General features: G+C 39.1%; 1 protein-coding gene across 1 annotated transcript in view; it reads right to left on the reverse strand.

The window, feature by feature from the left end:
* AFAP1 (actin filament associated protein 1) overlaps positions 1–24,458 on the reverse strand; it is a 246,477-nt gene that overhangs the window by 89,258 nt on the left and 132,761 nt on the right. Inside the window, exon 6 of the mRNA XM_036762238.1 lies at positions 22,947–23,126. Within this exon, the coding sequence (XP_036618133.1) occupies positions 22,947–23,126 (180 nt within the window). The remainder of the gene's footprint in view (positions 1–22,946; positions 23,127–24,458) is intronic.

The following is a 24,458-nucleotide window of genomic DNA, read 5'->3' on the forward strand; positions in this document are numbered from 1 at the left end:
AGTCTTCCTGATTCCAGGCCCAGCACTTCATCCACTGCTCCACCTAGCTGCCCCCTAGCATGTAATTTAAGCTCAACATAACTTCATCTCAACAAGGTTCCTCACTTTTCTCTTCTGTAGTCTCTATGTTTTAGGGTTATTTTGAGGGTCAAATGAGATACTGTATGTACAGTGCATGGCAAAAAAGAGCTTATCAAAAGTTCTATGTAAATAAAAGTTATCATCATGATTCTGCTTTATTCTCCACTAAAGCTAACATAATGTGGGGCACATAGAAGTTAGATACTCAATACAATTATTTGTTGTTGGTTTTTTTTTAAATATCTTGCTGTTCTGTTATTGCAAACACCACCTTACCAGCTTCTCCTCTGATCAACTAAGGAAGTTGGAATAACTAATTCAAATCCTTTGATGTGGTCTGGTTGGAGGACTGGCTTTGTACTTTTCAAAGTGTTTTCCAATATCCCATCTACTTTGATCTCACTTCAATATTTATTCAAGATGGATACTATTATCCAATTTTACAGATGAGGAAACCAAGGCAAAGAAAAGTCCAGTGACTGTTACAAAAATATGGAACTGTTGAACAGCAGGGCAAGGTTGAGAACTGATATATCCTGACTCCCTAATCTACTGCTCTCCACATCAAGATGTTTTCCTCAAATTAAATTCAAGAAACATTTATGAATGCACCTACTATGTGAAAAGTACCTACTATATGGTAGTTAAGAACCAGGGACACAAAGACAGACTTGCTGATTTTAAGTAGCTTATAGTCTGCTCTCATTTTTTGTTTTTTTAATTGTGATTTCATTGATATGGTGAACTTCCAGAGAGGAGACTTCCTTAAGCAGTACGAATAACCAAGTATCATACACCTTATGTTCTTAGACAGCAGTGTCAGCTATTGAGCTGTTACGTGAATTCTCTGCATCAAGTATCCAGCATATGCCAGGTATGAGACTTAAACTCTGGCTTTCCAGACACCAAAGCCAGCTCTCTGTCTATGATGACAATTGCCTATATTTTACATACATTTTTTGCACTATTTTGAAAGTTTCTTTCCTACCTTCACTTTCATCTCTGTATTTTCTTATTGTTGTTACTCAGTCATATCTGACTCCTCAAGGCCCCATTTGGGGTTTTCTTGGCAGAGACTGGAGTGATTTGCCACTTCCTTCTCCAGCTCATTTTACGGATGAGGAAACTGAGGCAAACAGGGTTAAGTGATTTGCCTAGTAAGTGCCAGTAAGTGCCTGAAGCCAGATAATTTGGCTGTCATCTCATATTCATACTTGTAGAGAAATCTCTCCAAACATTCTCAAGTTCAAATTGATCTCTCCTTCATCAAATCTCAGTTTGCCTGTATCCTTTGCTTGTCCTCGTCACATTCAACCTTGAATGACACTTATTTGTATATAGGTCACACCTCTAAATTAGGCTCCTTGAGGGCAGGAACTGGGATGTTTTTAACCATAACATCTCAGAAGGAGCAGAGGCTTAATAAATGTTTGCTGATTTATTTCAATTCAAAAACAAAGTTAGAAAAATCATCTGCTACTGTGGTCACCTAAGTATTTAGCACAACTGCAATGAGGTTTGGATTTATTTATTAACTGAGCTTAAAAGTGGTAGTGATAGTAGCAGCGGATAGTGGTAGTGCTAGTAGCAGCAGCAGTAGCAGTAGTAGTAGTGATAGTAGTAGTAGAAGTAGTAGCAGCAGCAGTGGTGGTGGTAGTAGTATTTTAAAGAAGCATGATCTATGAGATGTAGGTATGTGATCGTGAGCAAGCCATTTTACTTCTCTAGGCTCTAGTTTCATTACCTATAAAACGAGTACAAAGGGATGGCTTCAGTGATTTCTAAAGGCCCTTCCAACTCTAAATGCTGTCATCTTGAGTGCAAAGATGACAACGGACACGTTAGTAAGCTGGGTTCAAATGTATAAGCCCCAATCCCACTGAAAACAAATTGTTATTTGTTTTGTGGGATTTCTGTTTGCTTTCAACTCACAGACTCCCTCCAGAAATACAATCTGTGCACATTTTTTAAAGAAACCTGACCACTCAGTTTCTGGGAACATTTGCTCCTGTCTTCAGCATGACCTTCTTGTTTCCAGCATCTGCTCCCACCACCCTAGTCAGTTAATGTTGGCAAGAGCTACTGGTAATGGAAGTTACAGACAGAAAGGAAGGGGGCAGATCTGGCAAAACTTCTTCCAGAGTATGTGCAAAGTCATGCACTCTATTAAATGCTGTTCTTCTCATACCTCACATATTTGCCCAGAAAACTTGGTTATGAAGGTTCCCACTGGCTATGAGGGAAACTGGGTTTCAAAAGACTGCAATCTGGAGAATAAGTTTATGGCTAGATCCATTGGGTAGATGACAAGCTGTTCCTCCAATTGACAGAAATGATATTAGAATATAAGTTGCCATGTAATTGTTTGTAGAACATTCCATGTCAGAGACCTGTGATTGATTAGAGAGGCAGGAGTAAGTGCCTTGAAACGGGGGAAAGGCACTCCCTGGAACTGGAGTCAGAGAGCCTATTTGATTCCTGTCTCCTCTTCTTATAATCTGTGTGAATTTGGAAAAGTCAATTCTAATCCCTGGGTCCCACCTTCCTCTTCTATGAAATGACAGGGAAGGACTTTAGGACTCTAAGATCCTAGGACCATAGGATGGTGCTAAAGTAAAATCAACCAAACAAACCACTAAGAGATGACAGCAGCAATACATTTGGACTGTGGTTTTTTAGTTTGTTTCCAAAGCACTCTCATTCCCATTCCTTAGTCTTCCCCCCATGGAGATTGTTAGACCTTAAAAAGGACTTTGTTGATCATCTTTCTACTAGTCTCACCACCCTCATTTTGCAGGTGAGGACATTGAAACCCTCCTCCGAGGTCATATTAGTTGTAGAACAAAGGCTTAAAACCAATCTCCCTCACTCCTAGGTTATGATGTTAGTGACTCCATTCCAACTCTCTTACACAAAAACTATATAATTTAGACAGGACAGGTAAGTTGATTGACTTTCAGTGGATAAAGAAACTGAGGGTTTGAGATCCCAAATGATTTGCTCAAGGCCACACATTAAGTTTCTTCACCAAGAAAGCCCCAAAAAAGGTTAAGAAGAGTCGGATACAACTGAAATGATACCTCTGCCACAATATATTAATCAGCCAGAACTACAGGGGAGGCCTCCTAATGCCTAGTCATATGCTCTTTTCATGTTGGTAGGAATCAATTTGCTAATAAAAAAAAGAATGAACTTTCAAACACACAGATATGAGTTTTATGAGCTGAGCTAGAAACAGATGATATCAGCATTAAAGCATCTCATCTATACATTAGAACAGTGGTTATAAAAATTTTAAACACAGCAGATGGAACAGACTAAAATTTCCAAATAAATAAAAAGGTGTTTATTTAAACAAAAACTCTGGTATTCCCAAGTCCCGGGGCCATATTTACTTTTCAATTGTATCCAGGGTAACATATCTGACTCAGAGTTATCCTCAACCAATTATATACATTGTTTCCCAGTTAGAATAATATTCTACCCTCTAAGAAGCTGTTTTGATTTGTCCTCAAAACCAGGGCACATAGACTAAAAAGAATATTCCTTTCATGAAACTCTAGTAAAAATTTTGAGTTTGGGGTTTTGTTTTGTTTATTGGAGGGTGAGAGGAAGACATGGTGTAGGGCTGTGATTTCTTACTGATATAAGGAAACCCCATTGCAGAAACTCCTATCAATGAAGATCTGCAAATGTCTTAGAGAGTAAGCTGAATCCTCTAGAACAGTGTTTCTCCAACTATATTTGGTCTTAGGACCCTTATATACTCTTAAAATTAGTAAGGATCCCCCCTAAAAACTTATGTTTATAAGGTTTATATGTACTGATATTTACAAGATTAGAAATTTGAATGTCACAGTATTTTTATGAAAATAGTTTTGAACTCATGGACACTCTGAAGGGCATTGGGGACCTCCAGAATTCCTGGACCACACTTCAAGAACCACTGATCTTGAGATTAAGTGCCTTGTTCAAAGTCACACATCCAGTATGATTCAGACTCAGGACGTAAACCAAGATCTCTCTAATTTCAAGGCTGGCTCTAAGTTCATTACACTACACAGTCTTAAATAAAAAGTACTGTGTATTTTCTTTGGAAAATCTTGACTATCCTGGAAAATCTAGAACATGTAACTCATTCTTAGTCCTTTTGAACCAGTCACAGACTGCCCTGATAGAGGATATCTGTTAGGATTACAACCAATTCAAGATGCTGGCTCTATTTGTCTCTAGAAGGCAGAAGGAAGAATAGGAGTAGAAATTGCAGATTTTAGATTGATGTAAAGAAAAGATTCCTAGCAGGTGAGAGCTTTCTAAAACCTCAAAGGGCTATCTTGAAATGTGCTGGTACCTGAATGAGTAATCAATCCTCATTCTCTAAACCCCAATCTATTCATGGAAACAGAACCTTGGAGTTGAAAGTCTGACAAGTCAACAAGTATTTCTAAAGTGCCTACTATGTACCAGGTACTGCACTAAGCACTGGAGAAAAAAGAAATGCCAAAAACAGTCCCTGGCTGCAAAGAGGCAACATGCAAACACCTACGAACAAACAAGAAATACCCAGTTTTAAGCTTTGTGGCACAGTGAATAGAGCACTGGGCCTGAAGTCAGATACTTCCTAGCTATGTGACCCTAGGTGAGTCACTTAACCTCTGTCTGCCCCCATTTGTTCAACAATAAAATGGGGGTAATACTAACCCCTACCTCACAGGGTTGTGGTGAGAATGAAATGAGATAATATTTGTAAAGCGCTTAGCACAGTGCCCGGAACGTAGTAAGCTCGAAATAAGCGTTTGTTCCCTGTCCTTTCATCCCCGCTACCCTTTAGGAAGACCGCCTTGAGACTGGAGTGGAGGACAGATTGGAGCAGGGAGACTTGAGTCCAAGCTGAGGGCTACTATCGCAATAGTCCAGGTGTGAGGTGATGAGAGGGGGAGGGGAAGTGTTCTGTGGATGGAGACAACAGGCCACATACCGGACATGTTTTAAAGGTAGAAAAGACAGGACTTGGCAACAGATTGGATGGGAGAGCTGAGTGCGAGTGAGAGTCAAGGATGATATTGAGATGGTGAGCCTGGGAGGATGATGGTACCTTCACCAGTAATAAGAAAGCTTGAGATGGGGAAGGGTTAGGGGAGAAAGACAGTGAGTTCTATTTTAGAGATGTTGAGTCCGAGACTTTTATAGGACATCTAATTCTAGTGGTTGGAGATGTAAGAGTGGAGGTCATCAAGGATATAGAGGTATGAGAATCATCTGAAGTGAGAGGATAATCCACAGAAACTGATGAGATCAGTAGGGAAGAAGAAAAGAGGGCAAGGGCAGCCCTATGGGGGACATCCCACAGGTCTATGGAGGAAGATCCAGCAAAGGAGACTGGGAAGGAGAAGTCAGATAAGTGAGAGGAGAACCTAGAGAGAACAACGCTGGCTCTTTGTTGTATTTTCTAATTCGTAATTATGATACAGATCAATTCTAATTTATTCAATTAACAAACAACATTTTAAGCACCTACTGCATACAGAGCCCAGTGGTCACCACTAGGGGGAAGATAAAGACGTTCAGATAACATTGTGTTCCTATCCTCACTGATTTAATAGTCTAGTGGGAAGGAAAACACACAGATGATTCTAATATGGCATATTACACGATAGGTCCATTGTATCAGTGTAGAGGAATGTACCATATGAGGTCACAGACGGATACAATACAAAAATGAGAACATCAAATTCCTATATCTTATTAGAAATATTAATTAGGTGGATTAGAATAAGTGCCTTTAAATAACATCCAAGGACCACAAATTCCTTCGCTAAGTGTTTTCCTACCACAAAATTTCTTCAGCTCCTATTTAAGTTTCTCCTTTCATTACTCAGGCACTTCTACTAAGTTCCCACATCCCCAGGTCCCCAAGTCATGCCAATTCCTCCCATGATCCGAGATTTCAGCAGCATCCACTAGTTAGAGTAGTGGGATTCAGTCTCTAATCCCTCTCAAATTCTTACAAATTTTCTGGTGAAATCAACAATGATTACCTATCATTCTTCACACATTGGCTAGTAATCTGAAGCCTCCTCATGTGGTTCGCTGTCTAGACTTTGATTGACTGCAGCTTTATCACCCAATTCTGAACACTGCACCATTAGTAATTTGGTAAATTCTCTTAGCACTTGCACTTGCCCCCTTGTTCAAAATAATTTGACCATTAATTCTCAGCAGCTCAATAAGGTAGATGGAAAATAACCACACTCTAATTTTTGAGATTAGAAATATAAAAAAAAATAAATAAAATAGCTCACTGATGTTGTATTCTATTGCTTCTCCTGTAGTCTTTAGACCAAAGATTCTTTACCTTTATGTGTCATGGACCCCTTTGGCAGTCTGGGACTTTGAAGCCTGGGACCCTTTTCCAGAATAATGTTTTTAAATACATAGAGTACATAGTCTTACAAAGGAAACTAATTATATTGAAATACAGTTATCAAAAAAATTAATCAACATGTTCATGGTTCAGGTTAGGAACTCCTGCTCTAGAATCATATGAATATGAATAAATGAATATGATATGAATAATGAAAATGAATATGAATATGAATAAAACCATGGAAGTGGAACAACAGAACACAGAATCATAGAATGCAAGAGACAGAAGGCACATTGGGATATAGAACTGGAAGGGGAAAGGACCAGAGAATATCAAACGTTACAACTAAAGAAGCCTTAAAAGATAGAATGGTGGAACTGGAAAGGGTCTGAGAACAGAGAATGTTGGCACTAGAAGAAACCTAAGAGCATAACGAGTTGGAGATGGGAGAGCATGAGAACACAGTGTTAGAGCTTGAAGGAATCTTAGAACCTTAAATGTTAGAGGTAGGGGGCACCTTAGAACATTGAATATCAGAGATGGATGGTACCAGAATATGGGCCATAGAATGTTAGAACTTGAAAGCACTTTGGACATCATCTGATCTGACTCTTCCATTTTACGCTGAAAAGACCAAAAATACAAGTCAAGAAATTATCTCGTTCAAGGCCACACAAGTAGCTTGCCAGTCTTCTGGAATTCTGATGTTAGTAAAACAATGAGGATGACAATGATGAAAGCTAGCACTTATGAAGCATTTTAAGGTTTTCAAAGTGCGTCATGCAAATAATAGGTCATTTTATCCTCACAAAAACCCTATAAAGCAGGTGCTATTATTAACTTCATTTTATATATAGGGAAATTGAGGCGGATAGAGGTTAAGCAACTTTCCCCGAAACTCAGTAAGTGTCTGAGGCTAGATTTGAACTCTGGTCTTCCTGGCTTCTATCCCAGCACTCTTTCCTTTGTGCCACCTAGCTGCCTTACATGACTTGAAGTAGGCATTCCATTATAACGGAGCAGGACTTTCTGGAATACTTAGCACAATGCCCGGCACATAGCAGGCACTTAATAAATATTTATTGACTGAGTGATGTCTAGGGCAATTATTTATAAAAGGGTTCTATTGAACACCACTATATAGTAGATTAGAAGACCATACAGAAAGGACCAATTTCTCTTCACCCTGTGGAGAGTGGAGCCACAGTGCAATTTGGGCTGAAAATAAACATTTCTGTGTACTTCCCATGCATGACGGAGCGTCTGCTGAGGTATGACTGGGCAGTAGGAGGATGGCCACCAAACTGATTTTTTTCAACAGTATCCTACAATTTTGCACTTAGACTACCATTGTTGTTTTAAAAGCATACCTCCTTCCCTTGCTCTATTTTAAAATGAGGTTTGGTTTTTTCCATGTAGCGGGTCCTATAATTATAATGCCTGTGTTTCCCCATTAGAGGGCATGGGAAATGGCTTCCTTCATCACATCAGTCCCCAGGTATCTAGGCTTTCCTCCCACTCAGTCAAACAACATTCCAGTCTTTTCCCTTATTAAGCACTTCGTGAACCATAAATCACTCTTAAAATATGAATACTTGTTACTACATTATTATGATGGTTTTCCTACCACAGAAAAAGGGTAAAATTACAAAGAGTCCCTGGGGATTTCAATGGTGCATTCCATTTGTATCAGGAGAAGAATGAAGTGAGGGGCAGCTAGGTAGCATAGTGGAAAAAATGCTGGACCTGGAAGCAGGAAGACCTGAGTTCAAATTCGCCTTCAGATACTAGCTGTATGACCCTGGGCAAGTCATTTAATCTCTTTCTACCTCAGTTTCCTTATATATAAATTGGGGACAATACTAGCATCTAACTTCCAGGGCTGTGAGTGTAAGATATTTGTAAAGTGTTTTACAACCTTTCAAGTGTGATATAAATGCTAACTATTATTGTCGCTGCTGTGATGATTATGCCTTCTACTACACTGCCTTAGATTGAGCACTTACTTATTTTCCACTTGGAGATTTATAGTGATGAGAAACTCATGAGGCTTGAAGGTATCACCTTCTACATGTGGGTAGGAAGTTTGGTTTCTTTTTTCTTGATACTGACTATGAAATCTGACTTTTTCCAACTTCTACCCATTCTTTCTCATTCTATGCCAAGTCTCATCATCCTTCCACATGCTGGCCTTCTGAATAGATGAAGACAAGATAACGTGTCCTTCCTACGTCTTCTTCACTGCTCATCCTATGGAATGTTTTCAGTCCTCCTCTGCTTCTCACCCTGTCCTCTGGACTCAATGAGCTTTTTCAGTGTCCTTTCTAAAATGGTATGTCAGGAAATGGACAGGAACTAAACCTGTGATTAGACTGGTATTCAGAGCTCCCAGTAAGGAATATCATCTACCATTTAGATCAGTACTTTCTGTGTAATTTATAGTCTCAGAAAAGGGTCTCTTAAACTTTTCTGTGTGATGGACCTCAGTGGCATAATGTCATATGAAGATTCTTTGGAAGAATGTTTTTAAATGCATAAAACAAAAAACATGTGTATGATTAAAGCAAATCAACTATATTGAAATGGTTATTAAAGTGTTGGGATTTTTTTAAAGTCCACAAATGCCAGATTAAGAACCCCTATTCTGGAAATCTGCCAAGAGACCTGAGGGGTTAAATGATGAGGCCAGGGTCAGAAAGCTAGTACAGTACAGTTATGTGTCAAAGTGGGGACTTGAACCCAGGTCCTCCAAGCTCCAAGGCCAGCTCTCAATCTACTACACTATGATGTCCAGAACTAAACACAAGTATTCCAACAATGGTCTGAGGAGGACAGAGGAGGGTGAAACTATCATCATTTCTGTTCTGGACACTATATTTTTCTTAATGTAGCTTAAGATGATATCAATTTATTTTTTATTTTTTTGTTACTATTATGTCACAATGTTGACTCATATTAACTTTGCAGTTCATTAAAATCCCAAAGGTATTTTTCATACAAATTGTTATCTGACCGCACCTTCCCCATCCTTTGTGAAGTTGGCTTTGTCTTGAGTATAAGGCTTGATATTTATGCCTTCATCAAATTAGATTCAGCCCATCATGGTGTCTTGTCAAAATCTTTGTGGATCTTGCTGCTACCACCCAGTATTTCAGCTATTTAAGCCAGCTTTGAGTCGCCTGTAAATTTCATTAGCATGCTCTAGGCTTTCATCCAAGTCACTGGTGAAAATATTGAACAACATGGGGCCAAGACCTCACATGCTCTACTAGAGACATCCTTCCAAATTACCATTCATCCATTAATCAATATCGAGACAATAAAAATGCTTTGCAAATTCCTAAACATACCACAAACAAATAAACAAAATATCTATTTGATGGTTTTAGCTCATGCAATTATGTCTGAGCTTTATAAATATTAAATTTTTCATTTGGAGGCCAAGCTTAATCAACACTTTCCTCAGTTAATAATTCATAAGTCATGAAATTAAATAACTATTGCATTTTTAACTCAAAGTGTAACAGAAGAATAACTTGCTTATGATTATTCTATGTCTGGAATCTGTGGTCCAATGGAAAGGGCACTGGCTCTCCAGTCAGAGGGCCTAAGTTCAAAGTCTTACATTTACCATTTATATGACCTTGGGTAAGTCTTTTCCCTTCTGGGCCTCGGTTTCCTCATCTGTAAAATGAGGGGGTTAGAATAGATGGCCTCTGAGGTCCCCTCCAGGTTTAGATGTATGGTCTTAAGTCTGAATCTGTATTGTGTCCAGATAGATAGATACATAATAGGTGTGTGTGAACAGATTAGTATGTTGCTTGTACATTTGTCCATACATCAGCTATACCTAGGCCATCAGGGGTAGGGTCTATCCCTCTGTTTCTCTCTTCTTACTCACTGTAACTCTGAGTTCTGTAGCACCCTGAGCTCCTCCATAGTGGACAGGGTTGGGTGGGTATGGACAAGGTTGGAGCAAAAGAAACTGTTAAGATATAATGGAGAGGCCACAATGGAACCTAAGACTAGAAGAGTTGATAATAGAATATAAGGCATAAAATGGACTATTTTCAGGTGGGCAAGAAAGGGAACAGGAAAGAGTTATAACAATAGATGGGGAACTCCCCAAAATGAAACCTTTCCATTCCTAATGAGAAGAAGCTGATGTGTAGGGCTCATTAGCTTTGGGTTTGGGGCAGGGTTCTGGGCTCATTAGGCCAATAAAGTCTTACTGCTTTGTATGACTACACTCTCCCTATCTGTTAACACTAACCCTCTCTCTCTATCTAGCATTAATTCTACTAAGTATTATTTCCTAGTGACAAATTTCTTCCTAGCAAATGGATTCCAATTAGAGCAATGGAGATCACATCAAGAGCTTAGCAAGGAATCCCAGGAAACATCCAACTGCTGACCCAACTTCCAGTTTCCTAACTCTTCCTCTCCTTGCCTTCCCTATTGCCTTTCTATTAGAATTATGTTAATGTGGGTTTTATTTTTCTTGCTTTCTCAGTTGGGAGGTTAGGGGGAAGGGATAGAGATAGAAGGGGGAGAATGAAGATAAAAAAATAAAATAAAATTCAAAAGAAAAGGAATCATGTTACTGCCAGTAATGAGGAATAGACTTTAGAGTAATGGCCATTCTGGATGAAGCCTGACCTCTCTCCCAATATTTTTTTTTCTGCAAAACCTATGTTTTCTGTCCAGGAATATCCTTAACAGACTGTCCTGTAGCAGAAACAAACAAACAGCCTTCACCCCAAATTATAGAAAAAATAGAGAGGAGACCAAGAGGTTAAACACACACATTTTCAGAACTGCTCGCCCACCCTGGGAAGATAATATATTGGGAAACTTTAATTCTCTTCTAAACAACAGGATTCAGTTCAATGACCATTTACTCAACATCTGCTGGAAGCAGAGCAGCAAGACCTAAAACATCATCTATTCTAAACCCTTCATTTTATAAAGGAAACTGAAGCCCCAAGAGGAGAAAATCACAGAATCACAGGATGGCAGAAGAAGGGACCTTTGAGTCAGTCTAGATCATGGGTTAGAGCTCAAAGAGACCTTAGGAATTATCTAGCCCAACTCCCTCATTTTACACAGGAGACGATAATGGCTCAGACACATGAACTGGGCTCAAGGTCATAGAGCCTGGGGAGAGGCAAGACCCAAGGAAGGCACAACTCTCAGTTCAGCAGTTTTCAAGGTGACACGATGAATTAATACAAGCTATGTTAAAGACATGTGGTAGTTACTGTGGAAGTCCTCAATAAAAAGATTTTTGGGGAGATGGAGAGAGGAAGTAGGATGAGAGTCCTGAGCCAAGAGTCCGTGTGTGTGTGTGTGTGTGTGTGTGTGTGTGTGTGTGTGTGTGTGTGTTTGCACGCATATCTCCGGGAATAGATAAAAAGACAAAAACACAATTCCAGGACAAACCATCAGCCCAATCAATTTAGGATCGCAGAGCTAGAAGGTTCTCAGAATTCATCTGGTCCAACCCTCTCATTTCACAGATGACGAGAGTCAGGATCAAATAGATTAAATGAATTGCCCCAGGTCACACCAAGATAAGTGAGAGCTGGGGCTAAAACTCACTGGGAAACTTCAGCAATCTGCCCAGCTCTGGCCCTAACTCCCCACGTGAACGCAAGGTTACCCTTTCCAAACCTCATTTTCTTAACTGTAAAAGATTGATACTAGACTGGATCTTGGGTTTTTGTGTGTCATACACCCCTTCAGCAGTCAGGTGATTCTACAGGACCCTTCCTCAGTGTTTTTAAATGTGTAAAATAAAATTCATAATATTATCAAAGAAACTAATTCTATTGAGTTAGTGATTTTTTTAAGTTCATGGACCCCAGGTTAAGAATCCCTAGATTAGGCGACTCCTAGTCCCCTTCTTGCAAGATTCTATGACTTCCACATCCAGAGAAAGAATTACGGAGTCTGGATGCAGACTGAGGCAAACTGTTTGCTCTCTCTTTTTTTTTTTCTTTTTTGGTTTTGTTTCTTCTTTCTCGTGGTTCATTCCATTAGTTATAATCCTTCTTTACAACTTGACTATTGTGAAAATAAGTTTAATGTGAAGGTGTATGTAGAACCTATATTGGATTACATGCTGTCTTGGTGGGGAGGGAAGGGGGAGGAGTGCGAAGAGGAGAAAATTTAGAACTCAAAAACTTGTGGAACTGAGTGTCGTAAACTAAAAATAAAAAATAAATTAAAAAAAAAGATTCTATGACTTCCCAAACACTCTAGTTAGGGAAGGTTTGACTATTAAAAGAAAGGTGACATCACCCAAATTCCAAGATGTTTGGGATCTCAATTGTCAAAATCCCTGCAAAACTGCTATTAAACACCAACCCCACCCTTGGCAGAAATGTACTTGTCTACCTCAGGTAGTCGACCTTGTACAAGATGACCAGTGACAGCCATCAACACAGAACTGATTTCTTTTTTGTTGGTTTAACAAATCAATTTAATTTAATCATATTTCCTTTTAATTCCTTGGCACAAAAATGCAGGATTTCCTAGACAGGTGCCAGAGCCCATAGCATTCATTTCCCAGAAGCACTAAGCACCAGGAAATATGATTTAAGGACACCATAGAGAATAATGAATTATTAAATATTACTAAATTAAAATGAAATTCCTTTGTAACCAACAAGAGCCTATTTATTTCAAATTCATTAAAATCAGTATTTAAGGAGTAGAAATGAGGGAAGAGGATATTATCAAACAGTAATTTTTAAAATAAGAAATGATGGCATCCAGAGAAAGAACTGATAAGTAGAAGTATATATAAAATAACTTTACATATTTATGACTATTTGTGTCTGATGGTAGTCATCTCTAGGGTGGGGAGGGGCAGGGAGGGAAAAAAATTTACATGATAACTTCATTATAGTATTTAAAAGGAATAGCAAGTTGTACATAATGGATTTGCAGTTTCCTGTGCAATCATCTTTTTTATTATACTATTGTTATGCCAGTTTTATTTCATAAATTAAAAATCATTTTCAAAAAATAAGAAATGAAATAACAACATTGGAATGACCTCCAAAGCTCCGAACCATATTTGGCTTCTACTAATAATTGGACAGATAGCAAATGGCCATCTTTACTCATGGGGCAAAGCCAAAGGCTTTCAGCCCTAATTTTTTGGATGCAATTTTCCACGTGCAAATAACAGAATATGTCTCTGAAAACCACAGTCCACTTCTTTCATATGAATGAACAACAGCTTACATTTTCTACTTGAACTATTTTCCTTAAACTATCCATCCTATGAGGTATGATCAACAGATAAAGGCTCTTGGGCTTGGCATCAGAAGACATGGTTTTGAATCTCCAACACCCTCACCAATGTGATGCCTAATGATATTGGGCCTAGCCTTCATTTCTCAGAGCCTTTGTTTATACAACTTAAAATGGGAATAATCTTTGTACTTCTTTCCTCCCAGGGTTATTATGAATATCATAGGAGGGAGGATTACATACAACTTTTCTGGTCCCTATTAACACTAGCTCCTTCCCCCTGGGATGATCTCTGATTTGCCCTGTCTGTATCCTGAAAGTAGATGGTGGCTATTTTCCCCATTAGAATGCAAACTCCTTTTGAGAAGGGAATGTTTTTGTGTCTTACTTTCTATCGCTAGTGCTTAAGTCCTAGAAGGTAGGAAATGTTTAATAAATATTTTTTGACTATACCACAACAGCTTTCTAGGTGGCATTTTTCTCCATCAAATCAGATGCTTTTTAATATTCAGCAAATGATAAATTCATTGAGAAAGCAGGTCCTTTCACTCAAGCTGACTATAAAGAGGTGGTCAGCCGCAGAATATTGTTTATAAAATTCTGTTCTTTTCTCAAGCCTTCATTAAGCATGCCTTTGGCTCATGGATGGATTATTTTCATAAAGATTTTGGACAGCAGGGAAAGGAGGTACATGGGGCAGTAGTGACTGATGCTTATTCAGTCAGCATTTGGGGGTCAGAAGAAGGTTTGTGATTTGTAGCAGCCTCTCATCTTTCAGCTGGGATACCCCACCATCCTTAAAACTGTTGTTCCTCTCAGCATGGATCTGTTATGGGTCTACTTGGTCTAGCCCAGCTATTTGTTTTCTTTAGTGCCATTTCTAGTATACATCACTAGCCCTTAAACGCAAAGTCCCTGACACACCCCTTCATGTCCTATCTCACCTTCCTCCATGCCTCTTGCTAACCCAGGTCTCATATGGACACATGGTTAAAAGTAAAAAGAGTTTTCTGCTTTATTTTATCTTTAAGAGCATATGATTGAAGTCATTACAATGCTTTTTTCAACTAAGAAAAAAATTGGGGGCAAATTTATTCATTTATTTTCAATTTAACACAATTCAAACATTTTGGTAGGCATCTACTATGCACAAGGTGGCATGCTAAATTCTGGACATACAGATATACATACAATACAAACCCTGCCCTCCAGGACTTTGTTATATTTTCTTATACAAATTGCCAAGATGAAGGGGAAAATGGGATTGGTGCAAGAAAGAGATGTAAGTGAGGTACTACAGAAAACTTAAGGAGGGACCAACGGTCAAAGGGAGGGATGGAATTGTCATGGAAGGCTTCACCTACAGAAAACTTAAGGAGGGACCAATGGTCAAAAGGAGGGATGAAATTGTCATGGAAGGCCTCATGAAGCACTGGAGCTAGACCCTGAGAGAATGATGGACCTACCACCAATGGGAGATGGGAGATGGAAGATTAAGGGAGTCCACTTTGGGCATACAAGATGGTGTGAAGAAAGAATGCAAATGAGAGACTGTGGAATTCATAGTGTAAGGAGATTTGCTGGCAAGTAACAATTACAAAATCATTGACTTAGACATCATCCATATCAGAAGGAAATCTCTTACTCAACAGCAAGAAATCCCAATCTGGAAGTTACAAAACAAAATGAGGCCCAACTATACAGGTTGCCAAGTCAGTTCATGTCTCCAAGGATCAGTTTCTTCATCTGCAAATTAAGGAAACTGAACTAGATGATCGTGAGGTCCCTTCAAGCTTTAGAGCTATTATCCTAAGTCCTTACAAGCTAATCGTGTTCATCATTGTGCTGGGCACACTGGTAGTAGGAGAGAGAGAGAGAGAGAGAATACAAGAAAGCAATACATTTCTTTCACCTAGGATTTTATGGTGTAGTAGGGGCAACGAGAAATATAAAAAAAAAATGCAAACCACAACACAGAATAATTAGAATACAAAACAAGGCCTTATAAACAGGTCTTAATTACACAGGGCAACAATTACTATTAGGGGAAATAGTAGAGAGATTAGGTTATGGGAACAAGTTGTTCCTAAGAAGTTTTTAGCAAGAGGTAGAGCATCCAATGTGGGTTGTGTTAGGGTAAGGAAAAACCAGCATTCTGTAACAGTGGGTGGGATACTTGGGAAAGGGCAACTGACAGACCCAAGCCTCAATCCCTACTCTGTCTGATTAATCTGTGGGCTCCTTGGGTAAGTCAACTGACTCCTCAGAGTCTCAGTTTCCTCGACTGTCAACTGGAAATAATCATACGGCACTATCTCCCTCGCAGCATTGTTTGGAAGAAAGCACTTTGTGAGCCATAAATTCCTATGGATATGAGAGCTTTTATTAGTTTTACCATAAATCATGTCTAGGAGTTTCCTGTAAGTCAAAAAGGAAATGGAAAACAAAGTTCTTCCCATTACCCTGACGTGCCGGTTCTTTCCTGCAGACCACTAATTAGCTGACCAATATGTAAACCTATAACCAGAACAAAGGTGGACAGAGCTGTAGAGAAAGCCAGTTCATTAAAATAGACTCAAAAGAATTTATAATCCATTAAATGAGTTGTGAAACATACTTCGGAATTTGAAATTCTGTGTGATCTTATGGTTGTAAGTTGGATTTGAAAGCAGAAGAACTAGGTTCTAATCGCAACTCTACAACTTTCAGCTGAGTGACCTTGGGCCAACCAGTCACCTCTCTGAATTTCAGATTCCTCGTATGTAAAATAAAAGAAACTGAACTAAATGATCTCTAACGTCCCCTCTAGCTCTAAATTCTCGGATAATGTCCTAACCTTATTATGTTATCCCCACTCCGTTCTTTTGTTGTTGTCCAATCATTTCCAGTGTGACCATCTCTTCATAATGCCATTTAGGGTTTTCTTGGCAAAGATGACGAAGTGGTTTGCCATTTCCTTCTCCAGCTCATTTTACAAATGAGGAAACTGAGGCTAACAAGGTTAAGTGACTTGCCCAGGGCCACACAGCTATTAAACATCCAAAGCCAGACTTGAACTTAGGAAGGTGAGTCTTCCTGACTCCAGGCCTGGCACTCTATCCACTGTGGCACGTAGCTACCCCAGCTCCCTTATTACTATCACAGACACTGAGCCAGAAGGCTTGGTCAAATTCATGGGTTTAAGCTAGTCCAGCTAGTCAAATCCATATAGAAGAAATATCCCAATCAGAGGCTTTTCATTAACTGTTTGTAAAATTCTAAGAATAGGGAACTCATTACCTTCTGAGGCACCCTATATAGCCATGCACATGTTAGGTGATTAATAAATATCTTTTAAATTGGACAGGATTAAACATCATACTGCAATTTGTCTCTGTGTGATGTCTACCCACAGTTCCTCATTTTGCCCTCTGGGGTCAAGCAATACAAGTCTAATTTTCACTTTACCTGACAGTCAGCCAGCCAACCAACCTTTCATCCTGGTACGGATAGCCTCTAGGTACTCAGGATGAAATATTTTCTCACCTTGGAATAATTTTCAGGCACAGATACTATGTTCGCAATTAATTGCAGGTGCACAAATAAAACACACACTTAAGTCATTTAGTACTTTCTACCGCAATCAGCAAATGCCAATGAATCTATCAAAAAATGAAGCCCTGGTTGTAATTGCACTTACCGTATTATTACTATTAACATTTTTATGGTTATTACACCTGTCTCTACTCAATCTACATCCATTCTTAAAGCCTTTTGTCAAGCTTTCTTCAACTATTCTGGCCCCAAACGATCTCTCTTCTTCTTTTCTTATATATCGCTTACACTATGAATCACACCATTTTACATAATCTTATGTGATTTTCTCATTGTAATGCTTATGAAGCATATAATAAATATTAGATTCCTTAGAATATTAGATTTGTATTATCTTGGGTTTTCTGAAAGGGGCATATGGACATAGGAAACGAAGAGTCTCAGAAATCATGTGATTCAAAACCCTTATTTCATAGGGAAAGAAACAGAAGTCAAGCAGAGGAAATGACTCATCTAAGGTTATTGAAACAGTAAGTAGCAGAGCTAGGTCTTCCAAGGAAAATTTTAGTGCTTTTTCAACAACACTGTAGTAATTCTCTAAAACCAAAGTTTCTAAATTCTCTAAGTGTCAAAATTCTCTAAAAACCAAAGGCATTTTTGATTGGATAGCCTAGTGATGATGACAAAGGGGTAAAAATGATCGTCACAGGCTCACGGGATAAAAAGACATCATCTAGGACCGTCATGTTATTTTACAGATGGCAACAGGCCCAACAGGCCCAGGGAGAGGAAGGGCCTTGCCCAGGGTCACAAAGCTGGTTAGCAGCATAACTGATTCAGTGCTAACTACCAATTCAGAACTTTTCCCGTTGCATCATGGGACACCTCAATGGTGAGGGCATGGTTGGTTTTCAATCAATCTTTTTGCAGGCTGCCATTGGTTGATTTCAGAGTTTTGAAAAACTTCTTTTTTTTGTTCTTATCCTTCATTCAAGTGTCAGTTGGCAGAACAAAAGCCTTGAAAGACATAAATGAGGAGGTAGAGATTGTTCTATGATAATACAGGATGATGGAAAAAGTTCCCAGACCTAGGTTCACATTATATTTCCAACTCTTCCTACCATTGAGGCCAGAAGTAAGTCACTCAACCTTTCAGTCTCAGTTTCCAGAAACGTAGATCAACAATACCTAATAAGGCCTACGTCATCACAGGGTTATTGTGAGAAGATAATGTGTGTGTGTATGAGCTAAACTCAAGCATCACCTTCTGTATAATTTTCTTTGCTTTATCCTCATAGTTGCCAATGACTTCTCCTCCAAAGTTTTCATGTTTATCTATTTATTTTGTGGGTATTTAATATATATTGATACATATGCATATTGTCTCTGATAGGATGCAATCTCCACAAAGGCAAGGATATTTTTCTTTTTTGTCTTTGTCATCCCAGGGTCTGACATAGGGTCATCCCAGGGTCTTGGCTCATCAATTCATTTTACTTTATTATGTATTCCCAGCACGCAGAACCATGTCTGCCCACAGTGTATGCTCAATAAATGCATTTGTTTTATCATATTAACACCCTCAACGTCTAGCACAATACCCAGAACAAAATAGGTGCATAATACATGTTTCAGATGGCTGTCTTTGTAGCGCCAACACCCAGTGCAATGCCTGGCACATAACAATCTATCAATCAGCAATCTATGGAGTAGGTGCTTAATAAATACTTGCCGATTACTTGGTTAAATAAAGCATTTTGTAAACATTAAGGCATGATATAAATGTCAGCTATTATTACTACAAGCAGGTTGTAGGGGATAAAGAGCTGACCCTGGAGCCAAGAAATAAGTCTGTGTGACCCTGGGGAAGTGACTTAACCTCTCAGAGTTATAAGCTGCAGATAAGGTGCCAACCTAAGTTTGTAAAGGGAGTTCCTCCAAGTCAAAGTTCCCCATATGAAAGAAGTCACAGACTTAATCCCTATCCTGTCCCTGTCCTCCCTCTGCTCCCTATTACACCACTGGGATGTTACTTATATAATATTTTTAAAAATACATAAAAATAGCATGGTGTTCTGTACACCATTGGCATCCACTGAACTGAAACAATGGTTTTATTTTTTAGTTATTTTATAAGGTTTAACATTTATCTAAATAAGTTAGACTTCAACTGAATGGAACTTTCAATCAAGCAGGATCCTGTTCCCTTCACAATTTACTTTTAGGCAGAGCCATAACTGGTGTGGGATGACCAACCCACACAGGGCAGTGAATTATAGAGGCAGAGACAAAACTTGTCTCTACTTGCTGATGGAGTATAAGTGAGCTTAGTATCTAATCAGCCGAAATAATTGATTAAAATAGGAAGTTGCCAGATGGTACTTTTATTATGTCCTCCTGGCTCATCTACTGCAGGGAAATTCACTCTATTACCCATGGAGCCTTGCTATGTGTTTCAGGGTCTCTTCCCATCTCCCACTGGATTTGTCCTAAAAAGTTGGTGAGAAGGGGCTGTCCCACTCACATTTCATAGAGATGGTTATTTACATGTTGTTGCCCCTAATTAGAATGGAAACTCCTTGAGAGGTAGGGACTATTACTGCCTTTCTTTCTACCTTCAGGGCTTAGCACAGCGCCTGGCACAAAGTAAGTCCTTGGTAATATATAGAGAGTAAATGGAAGGCAATCTCTGAAAGGAAGGCATTAATCCCTGGTGAAACCAGGAAAGGCCTCCTGTATGAGATGGGATCTTGGGCAGGTAGGTGGTACAGTGGATAGAGCACCAGCTCTGGAGTCAGGAAGACCTGAGTTCAAAAGTGGCCTCAGACACTAACTAGCTGTGTGACCCTGGGCAAGTCACTTAACCTCAATTGCCTCTCAAAAAAGAAGGTGGGATTTGAGTCTTAAAGGAAGGTAGGGAAACCAAGTCTAGCAAGAAAATTCTGTTTTAACTCTGATATTTGCAATTAAGGAAACCATTTCATGTGGTAACAAAAGAGGAAGAATACCCAGTTTAAGTCCTAAACTGTATAACTGTGGTCAGATCACTATGGGCACAAAACGAAGGGACTCTATTGTCTCTTCTAGCTTTAAATTTGATGATCTAATGATGTCACTTTGCCTCTTATCTGTAAAATGGCAAAAACAATACTACTTGTACAGCCAATGTCCCAGGATTAATATGAATAAAAGCATAAGTCACATTATGCAAAATATGATAATGACTAGCTTCTATACATTGCTTTAAGGTTTGTGAAAAGCTTTGCAAATATTATAGATGTTATTTTATTTATGTATTTATTTATTTGTTTATTTATATTTTGCCAAGAAGGAAACTGAGGTTGAAAATTAAGGTGGCTTGCCCAAGGTCATGTATATCTAGGAAGTGTGTAAGGCTAGATTTGAACTCAGGTCTTCCTGCCCAACCAAAACCAGACTCTTACACCCTCTACCCTCTAGCTGCCTGGTAATGTAAACAATTCAAACTAGTATATTACAGAACCTATATGTAAGACTGGAAAAGACCTTAGGTCATCTAATTTAGCTCTCTTATCTCACAAAAGAAGAAACCAGGATTGAGAGCCCTCTGCCCTCAGAGTGCACATTAAACAGAATGGTGGAAGCCTCTGAAACTCCTCAGAAAGGTATCAGAATTTGTTCCCTCTTCAGAAGGATTAAGAAACACTGAAAAGAAAATTCCTAGAAACCATTAATACTCCATTAAGAAATTTGTTCGACATCCTACAATTAGCAGCGTGCCCCAGGCCTATAATAAACTCCCATCTGGGGAACTAAAAAGAGAGCAATGTCTTCCCTTGGGAAGCATTTAAGGTCTCGATGCTTTTTTGTAGTTTTCTCTTCGAGTCTTCGGGTTAACGTTATTCATCAACTAAGTCACAAAGCTTTATCATCCAATAAAATAACCTCCTATTAGTCAGCTGTTTATTTGTTTAAAGGCATAAATATATTCAGGAAGCTGGTATCTGAATGAGAACTGAAGGAAAAAAAAAAAGGATTAGACTTTAAATCATTGGAATAGACCTGTGAGTGGATGGGGTTCAAATCTAGTCTCAGATAACTTATTAGCTGTGTGACCCTGGGCAAGTCACTTAACCCTGTTTGCCTCAGTTTCTTCAACTGTAAAATGAGCTGGAGAAGGAAATGGCAAACCACTCCAGTGTCTTTGCCAAGAAAACCCCAGATGGGGTCACGAAGAGTAGGACACAACTGAAAAGACTAATCAACAACATGAGACAAGGTTAGAGAAGGTAGGACAGAGTTAATCATAGAAAGCTTCTACTCTAATGCTATGATAAAGAGCATACTTTGAGATAGGTTACAGAGAGCCATAGGAGGTTTAGTTCAAACGCTTGTGTCCTCATCCTAAAGTCAGTTTGTTTTCACTAAACCATTCCCCCTCTTACTTATTCCTGCCTAAATCTTAGCATCCACTCTCGCCTTTAGATTGTAACTCCTTGAAACTAGGTCCTATTATCATGCCTAGCATCAGATTTCCCATCACCTTGTGCATAGAAAGTACATAATAAATACAACCCAGAAGTTCAAGATGTGGTGGACAAAAATGTAGGGTCTGCAGTTAGGAAAGCATGAGTCCAGATCCCATCTAAGACACTAAGTACCAGCTGTGTGACCCTAGGCAAATCATTTAACCTGTCTAGGATTGAGTTTCATCATCTGTTAAAAAAAAAAAAAGGACATGGGAACAGATGACCTCTCATACTCCTTCCTACTCTAAAGCTATGATTCTATGTTTCGCAATTGGTAGGTTCAAAAATTAACCACATACATGCACATATGGTCACACTATATGGCACACAAGGTTTTTCTAGTACTAATATAAAAGTGTTTATATATTTGATGGCAACCGGCAGAGCAACCTTCAAAAGGGAATAAATACAAATATAACTGGTTTTAGCTGCATGTTTCTTCTATTTTAATGGAAATTCTTGGTTGCTCACACCCTGATTTATTTTTAAACTCAGTCACATTTATATTTGCCTCTTAATAGGAACCAATATGAATGGTGGATCAACACTCATGTATTTAGAAGGTGAGAAAGCAGGAGAGAAGGGAGAAAAGGTAAGGGGGAAAACTAGACAGATGCCAGATTGGTCAAATGCCTTCTTATCTTAACATCTCTGACAAAGCCAGAAGGTAAATCAAGAGATTCAATGGCTAAAAAGCACCCTGGACCCAAGCAATGCCTCTACTCTAATCAATAGGGGTAATCCTTCTATTGGTTTAAACCGAACCCTCTCCTTCCTTCCCTTATCCCCCCATCACTCTATGCCATTGTGGTTTTCCACAAGTCTTCCATAGAAGAGGTCTCCAAGAAAACTAGAGGTCACCTTTTGCTTGTTTATTTAAAGGTTCCGAGATTACAAGGGTAACCTTCAAAATATCCAGGGGCTATCCTTTGCTCTTTCTACAGGATATCATAATTCAAGCATTCGACTGTAAGCACCCTGGGGGCAGGGACTATCCTTTTTTTTTATTTGTATCTTCAGTGCTTAGCATTCAGCCTGGCACATAGTAGGTGCTTTATAAGTGCATTTAATCATATTTAAACTTAACTGTAATTAAGTATAATTTAATTATAATTGAATATAAGTTCAATATATTGTGCACAGATGAAGCATGGAAATTATAACAATTGCTAAAACAGAAAGGTCTGTCATACCTTGAGCCACTGCTCTGCCTGTTCTTTGCTCTGAACGGCCAGGACGAGGGCATCTGTGCCTTGATGTGTGATTTTCAGCTCATGCTTCTTCTTCTTGCTGTCTTTGGGGATATAGGTGATGTTGCACCCATGCAGCGGCAGTTCCATATGGGGTTGCTGGTCCTTGGAACTTTTGTAGCACTGTATTGAACAATAACCACAAGTTTGAACATTCTTCAAAGAAAGCTTATGAAGCAACACTAACCTCAACTTCTACAGGAAACCTTTCCCCTCCCTCTTACTTCTAGTGACTTCCCTCTGTTAACTTTCCTATTTATCCGGTGTGTGGCTTGTTTGCATGTTGTCTCCTCATGGAAGCTGACTGTCTTGTGCCTTCATTAGTATTCCCAGTGCTTAGCACAGTGCCTGGCACCCAGTAAGAGCTCAACAAATGCTTACTGATAGACTAAGCATATAAAGGCAATAAGTAGCAGAGCTTGGATTTGAACACAGGTCCTCTGAATTTAGACTCAGCAATTTCCCTCTGCCCCACTTTCTATTTACTACACAGTGTTGTGTATTTCGGTTATGTGTTCATATCTTCACAGATTCCATGAAGTCAGGGCTCAGGCCGGTTCCGAGCATAGTGCTACTCAAAGTGGGCCCTTAATATTTGTTAAGTGAATGATAAAACCAACTAGGACGAAGGGTAGGTAATTCTCAAGGCAGCTGGATAAGTAATTACTCAGACTGGAGATCCAAAGTGGAGGCTTATGCTGGAAAACAGATTAGCAATTTAATGGGAATCAGGTATTCAGTCTTATGACACATTAAAAATTCTTTTCTAAATGACTAAGTCATTTTGGGGGAATAACTGGGCCTACAGATAAGTGGAAAGAGCCCTGAATTTGGAATCAGGAGACTGAGAGGCTCCATGTCAGCTCCACCTTTGTGAACCACAGCAAGTAGCTTAAATGTTCTGGGCTTTCATATCCTCCTCTGCAAATTGAGTTGGTTGAACTAGATGACCTCTAAAATTCCTTCCCACTCTGAATCCTATGGTCCTAGAAGTCACATGGCTAGATCTGGTGATGTTTCTCCCTGCTGAGCACAGACATATACAATGATGGTGGATTTAGACTTGATGTAATTCTGCATAGCAAGGTGTCGAATGTGATGTACCCACAAAATTCCCTTGTGCTGCAAGAACCAGATTAAAATGTGATTGGGAAATGTTTTACAAAACAAATAAAAATGCAATACAACACAGACAATGTTAATTTGTGGTTTTCTAAGTCAATATGTGGCCCACAGGGATCTGTTTCTGTTTGAGTTTGACGTAGATAAAGAAGCTATAGAGTAAAAAGGACCTAGGTTCAAGTGCCGCCTCCAACACATCCCAGCTACGTGAACCCAGGGCAGGCCAATTTCTCAGTATTAGTGGCCACTTTTTAAGAATATATGTTCCAGAGTAGATGGTCACTAGCTTTGTAGAGGAAGTTACCTGATTGGGAAGTTCTTTTTTCACTGAAA

Source organism: Trichosurus vulpecula, chromosome 6 (genome assembly GCF_011100635.1).
Source record: "Trichosurus vulpecula isolate mTriVul1 chromosome 6, mTriVul1.pri, whole genome shotgun sequence".
Classification (NCBI taxonomy): domain Eukaryota; kingdom Metazoa; phylum Chordata; class Mammalia; order Diprotodontia; family Phalangeridae; genus Trichosurus; species Trichosurus vulpecula.